Source organism: Pseudophryne corroboree (genome assembly GCF_028390025.1).
Source record: "Pseudophryne corroboree isolate aPseCor3 chromosome 3 unlocalized genomic scaffold, aPseCor3.hap2 SUPER_3_unloc_6, whole genome shotgun sequence".
Taxonomy (NCBI): domain Eukaryota; kingdom Metazoa; phylum Chordata; class Amphibia; order Anura; family Myobatrachidae; genus Pseudophryne; species Pseudophryne corroboree.
The window spans coordinates 3227544-3242493 of NW_026967552.1; the positions used below are offsets into that span (position 1 = coordinate 3227544).

Consider the following 14950-nt stretch of genomic DNA (forward strand, 5'->3'; position numbering starts at 1 on the left):
CATTTACACATGGTGAGTATTTGATTTATTATATGATAGTTGTTTAGAGATTAAACAAAACAGTGGAATGTTGAAGTTATATCAAATATCCTGTATTGTCTCATTAATTGTACCTATGATTCTTGATATTCTAATGTTCCCTTAAACAGTGTTTTCTTTTAGTATAGAGATACTATGCACAGAGTAATATTCTCCCACAACCCTTGAGCATTTGATTAGGTGTTTACGTGGCTAGTAGCAAGGCCTGTGTGTAGATAACGAGTGCTCAATGACATTGTATGAGACTTTGTGGCAGAACAAGGACATATCATGGAATATCTGATGGACCTTCACTTTAGACAACACGTTATTATGAACAAGAATGACCTTTATGACAACGAAGCCTATTAGAGAACCTAATTGTTATATATAGGAGATTCAAGATTCATGGACAAGTCTGCCATCTTATGGATAAAACCACTCTCTTTAATTAGATAATCTGACCATATTTGGCATTTCCCCTTATTGTTCATCAACCAATGTATCTCCATGATTTAATCTATATGTACGCCTTGTTTGTAAATAAGGTATGAATAATTGTATAATGTTATGGTATAAATAATGTAAAGTCAGTGTTCTAAAGACACAGGCTCATTGATGAATTCTGTCTTGGTCCATGCTCCTCTGCGCAGAATATTGGGTGTGGTTCCCTCTTTGATAATAAATTCTATATGCTGAATATCATCACAACGGAGAACTCTCATTTATCATTATTATTATAATTCAGCTTTAACACCAGACTTGTTGTATTGGGACTGTTTACCATCTCCTTTTCTTTTTGTTTTCCCTTGAGACAGAAAGGGCTGAAAAGCTGGAATTTTAGGCTTGAATTTGCATGTGGAAGGAAACTTTACTTTTTTGGAGTCTGCTTCTGACTCCAAGATACTGGTTAATTCTTTATCAAAAAGAATATCTCTAGTAAAAGGTAAACACTCCAAAACCTTTTTGGATTCTGAATCAGCTTTCCATGTACGTAGCCAAACTGCTCTGCGAGCGGCTACTGCTGAAGCTGATGCCTGAGAGGCAATATTACCCATATTCAAGACTACTTCTTTCATAAACATTGCAGCCTGTTTGATATGTGCTACATGAGATTTTTGCTCTCTATATGCAATTGAAAGATCCATTTCCAATGCATCAGCCCAGGCAGCCACTGCTTTTGCCAGCCAGGCTGAAGCTTTGATTGATCCTATGATTGCCCCAGACGGGGCAAAATATTTTTTTGCCAAAAACCATCAACTCTCCTATCCATGACACCATTTAATGATGTTGAAGGCAGAGGTAATGTGGATATTCCCACTAATAGAATTACATGCGTATCTACTTTGGGGGCCACCTCCCTGTTTAAACAGTCCTCAGCCAGAAGAGGATAACTGGAATTCCATTTCCTTGGAATTCTAAATTTCTTACTGGGTGTAACCAAAGCCTCTTCTATAAATTTCCTTCAGCTGTCCTGACCCAGGAAACTCAGTCCTGACTGTTTTGGGACATTTAAACACAGGTGACTTGGATTTTAACACAGGCTCTGCTGATTATTCTAAGGATAGAATGGCTTTCATCGCATTAATTAACTCAGATACGTCCACTGAGCTGAGACCTTCCGCCTCAGCTTCGTATGCAGAACCAGAGTGTAATGAGTCTTCATTCTCCAACGAATCCTCATCTGAAGCATGTGTAGACTGTAAAGATATTGTTTCATGTCTATGTGATTTACTTACCACTGTCCTTTCAGCCTGTTTTTGTTGTGAGGCTGCTGCTTCCCCTGCTGGATGTGATAAACCCCAGGTGGAATGCTGCATGTAAGGGTTAGTAGTGTAACCTAACCCTGGTACAGAAGTTGGAATTATCCGCCTAGCTACACTGGATATTGTCTATAAAAAGGTAGCCCATGGGGGTTCAACTTGCACCTGTGTCCTCCTTGGATTTGTCAAGACTTTGATGAGAGCTAAAACTATGTTTCTGAACCAGATCCTGAGAGGTTAGCCCAGCTTTGACAAACATGATGAGTATTGGTGCTGCTGTGAGTGTATTTTCCTCACCCTTGCCGCTCTTAGACATGATAAATAATCAGACACTTGCACAGTGTACTACACAATTTGTGACTGTAATCACTTAAAATTTTGTTAAAGTGACATAAAATCCGACCCTACCTTGCTTTGCACAAGCATTGAAGATCGGAATAGTCAGAAAAAAACTGACAGAATTTTAGTAAATTCAGCAGTCACAGGTTATACATTAGTATAATCAGCAATAGGAGCACATAGTCAACTACAAATACATTTCAAGTATGTTGGAGAAACCTATTACTGATAGAGCATCAAGCGACTGGAACCGGAAGTGACATTGGGCGCGCACACACAAGGACGCACACGAGGATGGAGCGACAAGGTGCTAGAGCCGTGAGCCGGGGGAGCCAGAAGCCGGCAGCAAGGGGGAAGCCAGCGGCCGGGGAGAGACAATAGTCAGGAGGAAGCAGTGGCCGGAGGGAGCCAGCAGCTGGTGGGGAAGGGAGCCTGCAGCCGGGGAGAACAACTTCTGTGCAGAGATCAGTGGAGCAGATAAGTATTAACTTTCCATATTAGCTTTTCCCACTGTGTTGTATAACTGATTGTCTTCCTTTGTCCATTACTGCATTTTATTGTTGAGTCCCTGTATTTGTACTAAATTTATCCTTATCCTATCCATTTATTTATATATATTTGTTTTTATTTGTTTATTGTCCCTTATTCCTTTATTTATTATTTATTTGTCAGTGAGACAGTGTCTCTGGCACAGCTGTGTAATCATGATGTGAGTGTGTGTGTGCTGAGTAGTGAGTACTGCTAGCAGCAAGTCTCACAGCTTAACTGCAGTGTAGCAGTGTGGTGGGGTGGGGGAAGGGGGTTGCTACACCAATGAGTCAAGGAGAGGAGGAGTGGTTGGATGGTACTCACACAGCAGGTGGTGAAAAGCTTAAAAATGAGGAGTGGTTGGAAGGTGAAGGAACTAGTAGGTTCAGAAGGGATTAGTGAGGGTAGGGACTCTCAAGGGAAATTGGAGTGGGATCCCACAGGTACCAAACTGGGTAAAGAGCAGCTTTTAGGAAGGAAATAGGTGAGCCAGTCCCTGTGGTTGACCCTTCTCTGCCTCATGTGGGGTGGATCCTTGGACTCTCCAGTTCCTCAGGAGGCTGTGGATTCTTCTTGCCCACTACCTGGTGGTTCTGTGGTCATCTCAGGCCATGAACCTCCCAGATGCCTGGCTTCCAGATAAACATGAAATGGTCATGGAGGTGGTCCTGGGCTCTGTGAAGGAGGAGGTGGAAAAGCAAAGGAAAGTTGTGTCCCTTCTGAAGGGGCAATGGTGGACATTGTGAATGGTGAAGGGAAGGTTTTTGTGGGTGAAGAGGGAGTTATGCCATATATCCCAGAAACATGGGTCCTCAGCCTATATGATGTGCCACCATTAATGTGACTTGTCTTGTCCGACCAAGCTTGATTTATGGGCTTTGTAATTTTTTTAAGCAGGATAAAGGCTGATTTTTTTTATTTCTGCAGTAGACTAGAATAAGCCCAGATAGTCCCACTTCCATTATACCACCTGAAGGTGACGGTCAGTGACCACCGTGCCATCACTTACCTGTATGCTTACACGAAACAGAATGATGGAACACTTACATGGTTTCTTTACATCTTCTGGGGTCCACTCCGAGATTAGACATTATGGCGTAATTACTCAGACGGGAATATAAAACAGAATAAAAAACAAAAGATTTAATGCAATAATTACATGCAAACAAAAGCTTTTATTATGAAATACAGGGGAGTATCCGCACCATATAGATGTAACATACAACAAACCACCGCAGATGGAACCCGGGTGACTCTAATGCACATGGTAATGTACAGGGTATATATAGATAGGATCTTGTATCAGAAAACACTCAGCACTCCTTATCAAGATGAGTGTCTGCAACAAGTTAGGCAAACTAGAAGAAGTGAAAACACGTTCCAATGGCCGCCATATTGTCATGCAGCAATACAGATTGTGGAAACTGGTATTAGACACTCACATTTACATAAAGCACAAGATACAAAATAAACAGCAGAAAAAAGACCTAAGCATTTGGGATGTATTATTTAGGAAGTAAATAGAGGAACATTAATGAAAAGCGTGAGTAACAGTCATCAGTCTGCTTGTGAAGGTCTCTAGAGTGGAGGCCTCTTGGACTGTGCAAGGCAGTACGTTCCATGGTCAGGGCTGCAAAGCTAAAAGTTCAACCCTTAAATGAATGACAGGAGACTCTTGGTACTGCTGGTAACAGTCCATCTGTAGAAGCCAGCAAGCAGAGCAGTAAGGAGGCAGAAGCTGCTTCTAGTACCTTGGACCATGTAATATTGGGCTGGGAAGGTCAGTTAGCCAATTATGAAATAGATTTGTCATCTTACAGGCAGCCGGTGAAGGGAATAGAGAATGGGTGTTATGTGGCAGGAATGAGCTGGTTAGGTAACAGCTTGGCTGCTGCATTCTGTACTAGCTGCAAGCTCTGTAATTCTTTTGCTGGGTGACCCAGGTAGATGGCATTGCAGTAGTCTATGAACTTCTGAGGGAATCAAGTGCTTGATTCTGGCTATGGTCCACAGATGGAAGAATGAGGATTTGTATGTGGCAGATACCTGATGTCTGTGTCAGCCACATACCAGGACAACACAAAGATTCAGCACATGTTCAGTATTTTGCAATTCTGAACACCAAAGCATAAATCCAGATGGTTGGTAAAGCTGTAGTCTTGTCCTTTGTTGGTGAGCTTCTATTATGTTTCACAAAGACTGAGTCATAGCCAACTGGCATCATCCACCCCTGGCGCTCAGCTAGACAACCATTTATTGGTATTAGGTTCTCAGTACATGGAGCAAAAAGCAGGTCATCAGCATAGCAGTGGTAGACCAGGCCATGACGTCTGATTATATCACCCAGTGGTAGCATGTATATTTTATAAAGCATAAGAGATCGGATTCACCCTTGAGGAACATTGCACGACAGTGATAATTATACTCCAGAAGATTGAAATGGTTCTGTACTTTGGTAATGTCTAATATGTTCAACAAGAGCGGATTTATTTCTCTCACAGCATGAAAATGGCTTCTCATCTGTGAAATCGCTGATGTGTAACAAGTTGTGATTTCCATGCAAAACATTTCCCACACTCAGAACAGGAAAACGGCTTCTCACCTGTGTGACTTCTCTGATGTGTAACAAGATTTGATTTCTGTGCAAAACATTTCCCACACTCAGAACAGGAATACGGCCTCTCACCTGTGTGACTTCTCTGATGTGTAACAAGATCTGATTTCCGTGCAAAACATTTCTTACACGCAGAACAGGAAAACGGCTTCTCACCTGTGTGACTTCTCTGATGTATAACAAGATTTGATTTCTGTGCAAAACATTTCCCACACTCAGAACAGGAATACGGCCTCTCACCTGTGTGACTTCTCTGATGTATAACAAGATTTGATTTCTGTGCAAAACATTTCCCACACTCAGAACAGGAATACGACTTCTCACCTGTGTGACTTCTCTGATGTATAACAAGATTTGATTTCTGTGCAAAACATTTCCCACACTCAGAACAGGAATACGACTTCTCACCTGTGTGACTTCTCTGATGTAAAACAAGATGTGATTTTGTTGCAAAACATTTCCCACACTCAGAACAGGAAAATGGCATCTCACCTGTGTGACTTCTCTGATGTATAACAAGATGTGATTTTTTTGCAAAACATCTCCTACACTCAGAACAGGAATATGGCTTCTCACCTGTGTGAGTTCTCTTATGTGTAACAAGAGCTGATTTATATGTAAAACATTTCCCACACTCAGAACATATCAGTGGCCTCTCACCTGCCTTAGCTGGCTGTTGGGTAATAAGCTTTGTGTTCTGTGTAAAACATTTGGCATCTATAGAACAGGGAAACACTGTATCTACTGTCAGAGCTGTAACAGATGCACCAATATCAGAGTGATCAGGAGAACATTTCCCAGGATCAGAGGGATCAGCTGATAGAGCTGGATGTATAATTGGGGTAATGGGGTTAGCTCCTGGAGAATCCTGTCTACTGTCGTTATCGGTTATTTCAGAATCCAGGGATAACATTAGATGTCCTTCTGAGATGTTCTTGCTTGTGTGTCCATCTGCTGGAAATAAAATACATTAATACATAAAATGAGTAGACAAGACCCAGGGTGTTACAGGACACAATATATAATTCTATAACTGACATTTTTTACCTGAAATCATTGCTTTTATGTTTATTAAAAAACAAAAAAGCTAGGATGCTTAGACTGGAGCTTGATCAACACTGAACGCTCATGTGGGATTACTAGAGGTGACATGGACGCTCATGTGGGATTACTAGAGGTGACAAATGCAAAATCATGCACTTGGGTCTCAAAAATCCAAAGGCTAAATATAGTATTAATGGCGCTATACTGAAAACTACTGAGGAGGAAAGGGATCTAGGATTCACTATTTCAGATGACTTAAAGGCAGGTAAGCAATGTAACAAAGCAATGAGGAAGGCTAGTCAGATGCTTGGCTGCATTGGGAGAGGAATCAGCAGCAGAAAGAAAGAAGTAATAATGCCACTGCATAGGTCATTGGTACGGCCTCATCTTGGAGGGGGAGAGCAGGAGTATAATAGGGGCTGATGGCTCCTGATGTATGAGATACACCAGAGTGTGTGGGGAGGAGACTGGTCAGGTCTCTGGGCTGGTAACACACAGTGACATGATGTGAGGGGGAGAGCAGGAGTATAATAGGGGCTGATGGCTCCTGATGGATGAGATACACCAGAGAGTGTGGGGAGGAGACTGGTCAGATCTCTGGGATGGTAACACACAGTGACATGATGTGAGGGGGAGAGCAGGAGTATAATAGGGGCTGATGGCTCCTGATATATGAGATACACCAGAGAGTGTGGGGATAAGACTGGTCAGATCTCTGGGCTGGTAACACACAGTGACATGATGTGAGGGGGAGAGCAGGAGTATAATAGGGGCTGATGGCTGCTGATGTATGAGATACACCAGAGAGAGTGGGGAGGAGACTGGTCAGAACTCTGGGCTGGTAACACACAGTGACATGATGTGAGGGAGGAGCAGGAGTATAATAGGTGCTGATGGCTCCTGATGTATGAGATACACCAGAGAGTGTGGGGAGGAGACTGGTCAGATCTCTGGGCTGGTAACACACAGTGACATGATGTGAGGGGAGAGCAGGAGTATAATAGGGGCTGATGGCTCCTGATATATGAGATACACCAGAGATAGTGGGGAGAAGACTGGTCAGATCTCTGGGCTGGTAACACACAGTGACATGATGTGAGGGGGAGAGCAGGAGTATAATAGGGGCTGATGGCTGCTGATGTATGAGATACACCAGAGAGTGTGGGAAGGAGACTGGTCAGATCTCTGGGATGGTGACATACAGTGACATGATGTGAGGGGGAGAGCAGGAGTATAATAGGGGCTGATGGCTGCTGATGTATGAGATACACCAGAGAGTGTGGGGAGGAGACTGGTCAGATCTCTGGGCTGGTAACACACGGTGACATGATGTGAGGGGGAGAGCAGGAGTATAATAGGGGCTGATGGCTGCTGATGTATGAGATACACCAGAGAGAGTGGGGAGGAGACTGGTCGGAACTCTGGGCTGGTAACACACAGTGACATGATGTGAGGGGGAGAGCAGGAGTATAATAGGGGCTGATGGCTCCTGATGTATGAGATACACCAGAGTGTGTGGGGAGGAGACTGGTCAGGTCTCTGGGCTGGTAACACACAGTGACATGATGTGAGGGGGAGAGCAGGAGTATAATAGGGGCTGATGGCTCCTGATGTATGAGATACACCAAAGAGTGTGGGGAGGAGACTGGTCAGATCTCTGGGCTGGTAAAACACAGTGACATGATGTGAGGGGAGAGCAGAAGTATAATAGGGGCTGATGGCTCCTGATGTATGATATACACCAGAGAGTGTGGGGAGGAGACTGGTCAGATCTCTGGGATGGTAACACACAGTGACATGATGTGAGGGGGAGAGCAGGAGTATAATAGGGGCTGATGGCTCCTCATATATGAGATACACCAGAGAGAGTGGGGAGAAGACTGGTCAGATCTCTGGGCTGGTAACACACAGTGACATAATGTGAGAGGGAGAGCAGGAGTATAATAGGGGCTGATGGCTGCTGATATATGAGATACACCAGAGAGAGTGGGGAGGAGACTGGTCAGAACTCTGGGCTGGTAACACACAGTGACATGATGTGAGGGAGGAGCAGGAGTATAATAGGGGCTGATGGCTCCTGATGTATGAGATACACCAGAGAGTGTGGGGGAGGAGACTGGTCAGATCTCTGGGCTGGTAACACACAGTGACATAATGTGAAGGGGAGAGCAGGAGTATAATAGGGGCTGATGTCTCCTGATGTATGAGATACACCAGAGAGTGTGGGGAGGAGACTGGTCAGATCTCAGGGCTGGTAACACACAGTGACATGATGTGAAGGGGAGAGCAGAAGTATAATAGGGGCTGATGTCTCCTGATGTATGAGATACACCAGAGAGTGTGGGGAGGAGACTGGTCAGATATCTGGGCTGGTAACACACAGTGACATGATGTGAGGGAGGAGCAGGAGTATAATAGGTGCTGATGGCTCCTGATGTATGAGATACACCAGAGAGTGTGGGGAGGAGACTGGTCAGATCTCTGGGCTGGTAACACACAGTGACATGATGTGAGGGGAGAGCAGGAGTATAATAGGGGCTGATGGCTCCTGATATATGAGATACACCAGAGAGTGTGGGGAGGAGACTGGTCAGATCTCTAGGATGGTAACACACAGTGACATGATGTGAGGGGGAGAGCAGGAGTATAATAGGGGCTGATGGCTCCTGATATATGAGATACACCAGAGAGAGTGGGGAGAAGACTGGTCAGATCTCTGGGCTGGTAACACACAGTGACATGATGTGAGGGGGAGAGCAGGAGTATAATAGGGGCTGATGGCTGCTGATGTATGAGATACATCAGAGAGTGTGGGGAGGAGACTGGTCAGATCTCTGGGATGGTGACATACAGTGACATGATGTGAGGGGGAGAGCAGGAGTATAATAGGGGCTGATGGCTCCTGATGTATGAGATACACCAGAGAGTGTGGGGAGGAGACTGGTCAGATCTCTGGGCTGGTAACACACGGTGACATGATGTGAGGGGGAGAGCAGGAGTATAATAGGGGCTGATGGCTGCTGATGTATGAGATACACCAGAGAGAGTGGGGAGGAGACTGGTCAGAACTCTGGGCTGGTAACACACAGTGACATGATGTGAGGGGAGAGCAGGAGTATAATAGGGGCTGATGGCTCCTGATGTACGAGATACACCAGAGAGTGTGGGGAGGAGACTGGTCAGATCTCTGGGCTGGTAAAACACAGTGACATGATGTGAGGGGAGAGCAGAATAATAGGGGCTGATGGCTCCTGATGTATGATATACACCAGAGAGTGTGGGGAGGAGACTGGTCAGATCTCTGGGATGGTAACACACAGTGACATGATGTGAGGGGGAGAGCAGGAGTATAATAGGGGCCGATGGCTCCTGATATATGAGATACACCAGAGAGAGTGGGGAGAAGACTGGCCAGATCTCTGGGCTGGTAACACACAGTGACATGATGTGAGGGAGGAGCAGGAGTATAATAGGTGCTGATGGCTCCTGATGTATGAGATACACCAGAGAGTGTGGGGAGGAGACTGGTCAGATCTCTGGGCTGGTAACACACAGTGACATGATGTGAGGGGAGAGCAGGAGTATAATAGGAGCTGATGGCTCCTGATGTATGAGATACACCAGAGAGTGTGGGGAGGAGACTGGTCAGATCTCTGGGCTGGTAACACACAGTGAAATGATGTGAGGGGAGAGCAGGAGTATAATAGGGGCTGATGGCTCCTGATATATGAGATACACCAGAGAGTGTGGGGAGAAGACTGGTCAGATCTCTGGGCTGGTAACACACAGTGACATGATGTGAGGGGGAGAGCAGGAGTATAATAGGGGCTGAAGGCTGCTGATGTATGAGATACACCAGAGAGTGTGGGGAGGAGACTGGTCAGATCTCTGGGATGGTGACATACAGTGACATGATGTGAGGGGGAGAGCAGGAGTATAATAGGGGCTGATGGCTCCTGATGTATGAGATACACCAGAGAGTGTGGGGAGGAGACTGGTCAGATCTCTGGGCTGGTAACACACGGTGACATGATGTGAGGGGGAGAGCAGGAGTATAATAGGGGCTGATGGCTGCTGATGTATGAGATACACCAGAGAGAGTGGGGAGGAGACTGGTCAGAACTCTGGGCTGGTAACACACAGTGACATGATGTGAGGGGGAGAGCAGGAGTATAATAGGGGCTGATGGCTCCTGATGTATGAGATACACCAGAGTGTGTGGGGAGGAGACTGGTCAGGTCTCTGGGCTGGTAACACACAGTGACATGATGTGAGGGGGAGAGCAGGAGTATAATAGGGGCTGATGGCTCCTGATGTATGAGATACACCAGAGAGAGTGGGGAGGAGACTGGTCAGAACTCTGGGCTGGTAACACACAGTGACATGATGTGAGGGGGAGAGCAGGAGTATAATAGGGGCTGATGGCTCCTGATGTATGAGATACACCAGAGTGTGTGAGGAGGAGACTGGTCAGGTCTCTGGGCTGAAAACACACAGTGACATGATGTGAGGGGGAGAGCAGGAGTATAATAGGGGCTGATGGCTCCTGATGTATGAGATACACCAGAGAGTGTGGGGAGGAGACTGGTCAGATCTCTGGGCTGGTAAAACCGAGTGACATGATGTGAGGGGGAGAGCAGGAGTATAATAGGGGCTGATGGCTGCTGATGTATGAGATACATCAGAGAGTGTGGGGAGGAGACTGGTCAGATCTCTGGGATGGTGACACACAGTGACATGATGTGAGGGGAGAGCAGGAGTATAATAGGGGCTGATGGCTCCTGATATATGAGATACACCAGAGAGTGTGAGGAGGAGACTGGTCAGATCTCTAGGATGGTAACACACAGTGACATGATGTGAGGGAAGAGCAGGAGTATAATAGGTGCTGATGGCTCCTGATGTATGAGATACACCAGAGAGTGTGGGGAGGAGACTGGTCAGATCTCTGGGCTGGTAAAACAGAGTGACATGATGTGAGGGGAGAGCAGAAGTATAATAGGGGCTGATGGCTCCTGATGTATGATATACACCAGAGAGTGTGGGGAGGAGACTGGTCAGATCTCTGGGATGGTAACACACAGTGACATGATGTGAGGGGGAGAGCAGGAGTATAATAGGGGCTGATGGCTCCTGATATATGAGATACACCAGAGAGACTGGAGAGAAGACTGGTCAGATCTCTGGGCTGGTAACACACAGTGACATGATGTGAGGGGGAGAGCAGGAGTATAATAGGGGCTGATGGCTGCTGATGTATGAGATACACCAGAGAGAGTGGGGAGGAGACTGGTCAGATCTCTGGGCTGGTAACACACAGTGACATGATGTGAGGGGAGAGCAGGAGTATAATAAGGGCTGATGGCTCCTGATGTATGAGATACACCAGAGAGTGTGGAGAGGAGATTGGTCAGATCTCTGGGCTGGTAGCACACAGTGAAATGATGTGAGGGGAGAGCAGGAGTATAATAGGGGCTGATGGCTCCTGATGGATGAGATACACCAGAGAGTGTGGGGAGGAGACTGGCCAGATCTCTGGGCTGGTAACACACAGTGACATGATGTGAGGGACGAGCAGGAGTATAATAGGGGCTGATGGCTGCTGATGGATGAGATACACCAGAGAGTGTGGGGAGGAGACTGGTCAGATCTCTGGGCTGGTAAAACAGAGTGACATGATGTGAGGGGAGAGCAGAAGTATAATAGGGGCTGATGGCTCCTGATGTATGATATACACCAGAGAGTGTGGGGAGGAGACTGGTCAGATCTCTGGGATGGTAACACACAGTGACATGATGTGAGGGGGAGAGCAGGAGTATAATAGGGGCTGATGGCTCCTGATATATGAGATACACCAGAGAGACTGGAGAGAAGACTGGTCAGATCTCTGGGCTGGTAACACACAGTGACATGATGTGAGGGGGAGAGCAGGAGTATAATAGGGGCTGATGGCTGCTGATGTATGAGATACACCAGAGAGAGTGGGGAGGAGACTGGCCAGATCTCTGGGCTGGTAACACACAGTGACATGATGTGAGGGACGAGCAGGAGTATAATAGGGGCTGATGGCTGCTGATGGATGAGATACACCAGAGAGTGTGGGGAGGAGACTGGTCAGATCTCTGGGCTGGTAAAACAGAGTGACATGATGTGAGGGGAGAGCAGAAGTATAATAGGGGCTGATGGCTGCTGATGTATGAGATACACCAGAGAGTGTGGGGAGGAGACTGGTCAGATCTCTGGGCTGGTAACACACAGTGACATGATGTGAGGGGGAGAGCAGAAGTATAATAGGGGCTGATGTCTCCTGATGTATGAGATACACCAGAGAGTGTGGGGAGGAGACTGGTCAGATCTCTGGGCTGGTAACACACAGTGACATGATGTGAGGGAGGAGCAGGAGTATAATAGGTGCTGATGGCTCCTGATGTATGAGATACACCAGAGAGTGTGGGGAGGAGACTGGTCAGATCTCTGGGCTGGTAACACACAGTGACATGATGTGAGGGGAGAGCAGGAGTATAATAGGGGCTGATGGCTCCTGATATATGAGATACACCAGAGAGTGTGGGGAGGAGACTGGTCAGATCTCTAGGATGGTAACACACAGTGACATGATGTGAGGGGGAGAGCAGGAGTATAATAGGGGCTGATGGCTCCTGATATATGAGATACACCAGAGAGAGTGGGGAGAAGACTGGTCAGATCTCTGGGCTGGTAACACACAGTGACATGATGTGAGGGGGAGAGCAGGAGTATAATAGGGGCTGATGGCTGCTGATGTATGAGATACACCAGAGAGTGTGGGGAGGAGACTGGTCAGATCTCTGGGATGGTGACATACAGTGACATGATGTGAGGGGGAGAGCAGGAGTATAATAGGGGCTGATGGCTCCTGATGTATGAGATACACCAGAGAGTGTGGGGAGGAGACTGGTCAGATCTCTGGGCTGGTAACACACGGTGACATGATGTGAGGGGGAGATCAAGAGTATAATAGGGGCTGATGGCTGCTGATGTATGAGATACACCAGAGAGAGTGGGGAGGAGACTGGTCAGAACTCTGGGCTGGTAACACACAGTGACATGATGTGAGGGGGAGAGCAGGAGTATAATAGGGGCTGATGGCTCCTGATGTATGAGATACACCAGAGAGTGTGGGGAGGAGACTGGTCAGATCTCTGGGCTGGTAAAACACAGTACATGATGTGAGGGGAGAGCAGAAGTATAATAGGGGCTGATGGCTCCTGATGTATGATATACACCAGAGAGTGTGGGGAGGAGACTGGTCAGATCTCTGGGATGGTAACACACAGTGACATGATGTGAGGGGGAGAGCAGGAGTATAATAGGGGCTGATGGCTCCTGATGTATGAGATACACCAGAGAGTGTGGGGAGGAGACTGGTCAGATCTCTGGGATGGTAACACACAGTGACATGATGTGAGGGGGAGAGCAGGAGTATAATAGGGGCTGATGGCTGCTGATGTATGAGATACACCAGAGAGAGTGGGGAGGAGACTGGTCAGATCTCTGGGCTGGTAACACACAGTGACATGATGTGACGGGAGAGCAGGAGTATAATAGGGGCTGATGGCTCTTGATGTATGAGATACACCAGAGAGTGTGGAGAGGAGATTGGTCAGATCTCTGGGCTGGTAACACACAGTGAAATGATGTGAGGGGAGAGCAGGAGTATAATAGGGGCTGATGGCTCCTGATGTATGAGATACACCAGAGAAAGTGGGGAGAAGACTGGTCAGGTCTCTGGGCTGGTAACACACAGTGACATGATGTGAGCGGGAGAGCAGGAGTATAATAGGGGCTGATGGCTCCTGATGGACGAGATACACCAGAGAGTGTGGGGAGGAGACTGGTCAGATCTCTGGGCTGGTAAAACACAGTGACATGATGTGAGGGGAGAGCAGAATAATAGGGGCTGATGGCTCCTGATGTATGATATACACCAGAGAGTGTGGGGAGGAGACTGGTCAGATCTCTGGGATGGTAACACACAGTGACATGATGTGAGGGGGAGAGCAGGAGTATAATAGGGGCCGATGGCTCCTGATATATGAGATACACCAGAGAGAGTGGGGAGAAGACTGACCAGATCTCTAGGCTGGTAACACACAGTGACATGATGTGAGGGAGGAGCAGGGGTATAATAGGTGCTGATGGCTCCTGATGTATGAGATACACCAGAGAGTGTGGGGAGGAGACTGGTCAGATCTCTGGGCTGGTAACACACAGTGACATGATGTGAGGGGAGAGCAGGAGTATAATAGGAGCTGATGGCTCCTGATGTATGAGATACACCAGAGAGTGTGGGGAGGAGACTGGTCAGATCTCTGGGCTGGTAACACACAGTGACATGATGTGAGGGGAGAGCAGGAGTATAATAGGGGCTGATGGCTTCTGATGGATGAGATACACCAGAGTGTGTGAGGAGGAGACTGGTCAGGTCTCTGGGCTGGTAACACACAGTGACATGATGTGAGGGGGAGAGCAGGAGTATAATAGGGGCTGATGGCTCCTGATGTATGAGATACACCAGAGAGTGTGGGGAGGAGACTGGTCAGATCTCTGGGCTGGTAAAACAGAGTGACATGATGTGAGGGGAGAGCAGAAGTATAATAGGGGC

General features: G+C 46.9%; 1 protein-coding gene across 6 annotated transcripts in view; it reads right to left on the minus strand.

Moving 5' to 3' along the window:
• Positions 1-3087: 3087 nt before the first annotated feature.
• LOC134984499 (oocyte zinc finger protein XlCOF8.4-like) overlaps positions 3088-14950 on the minus strand; it is a 167112-nt gene continuing 155249 nt past the window's right edge. For 3 of the 6 annotated variants that reach the window (XM_063950067.1, XM_063950066.1, XM_063950065.1), the window contains exon 7: positions 3095-6216. In XM_063950067.1, the coding sequence (XP_063806137.1) occupies positions 5165-6216 (1052 nt within the window). In that variant the 3' untranslated portion in view covers positions 3095-5164. Of the gene's footprint in view, positions 6217-14950 lie in introns of all 6 variants that reach the window. The other 3 variants (XM_063950070.1, XM_063950068.1, XM_063950069.1) reach the window with 3 other exon arrangements.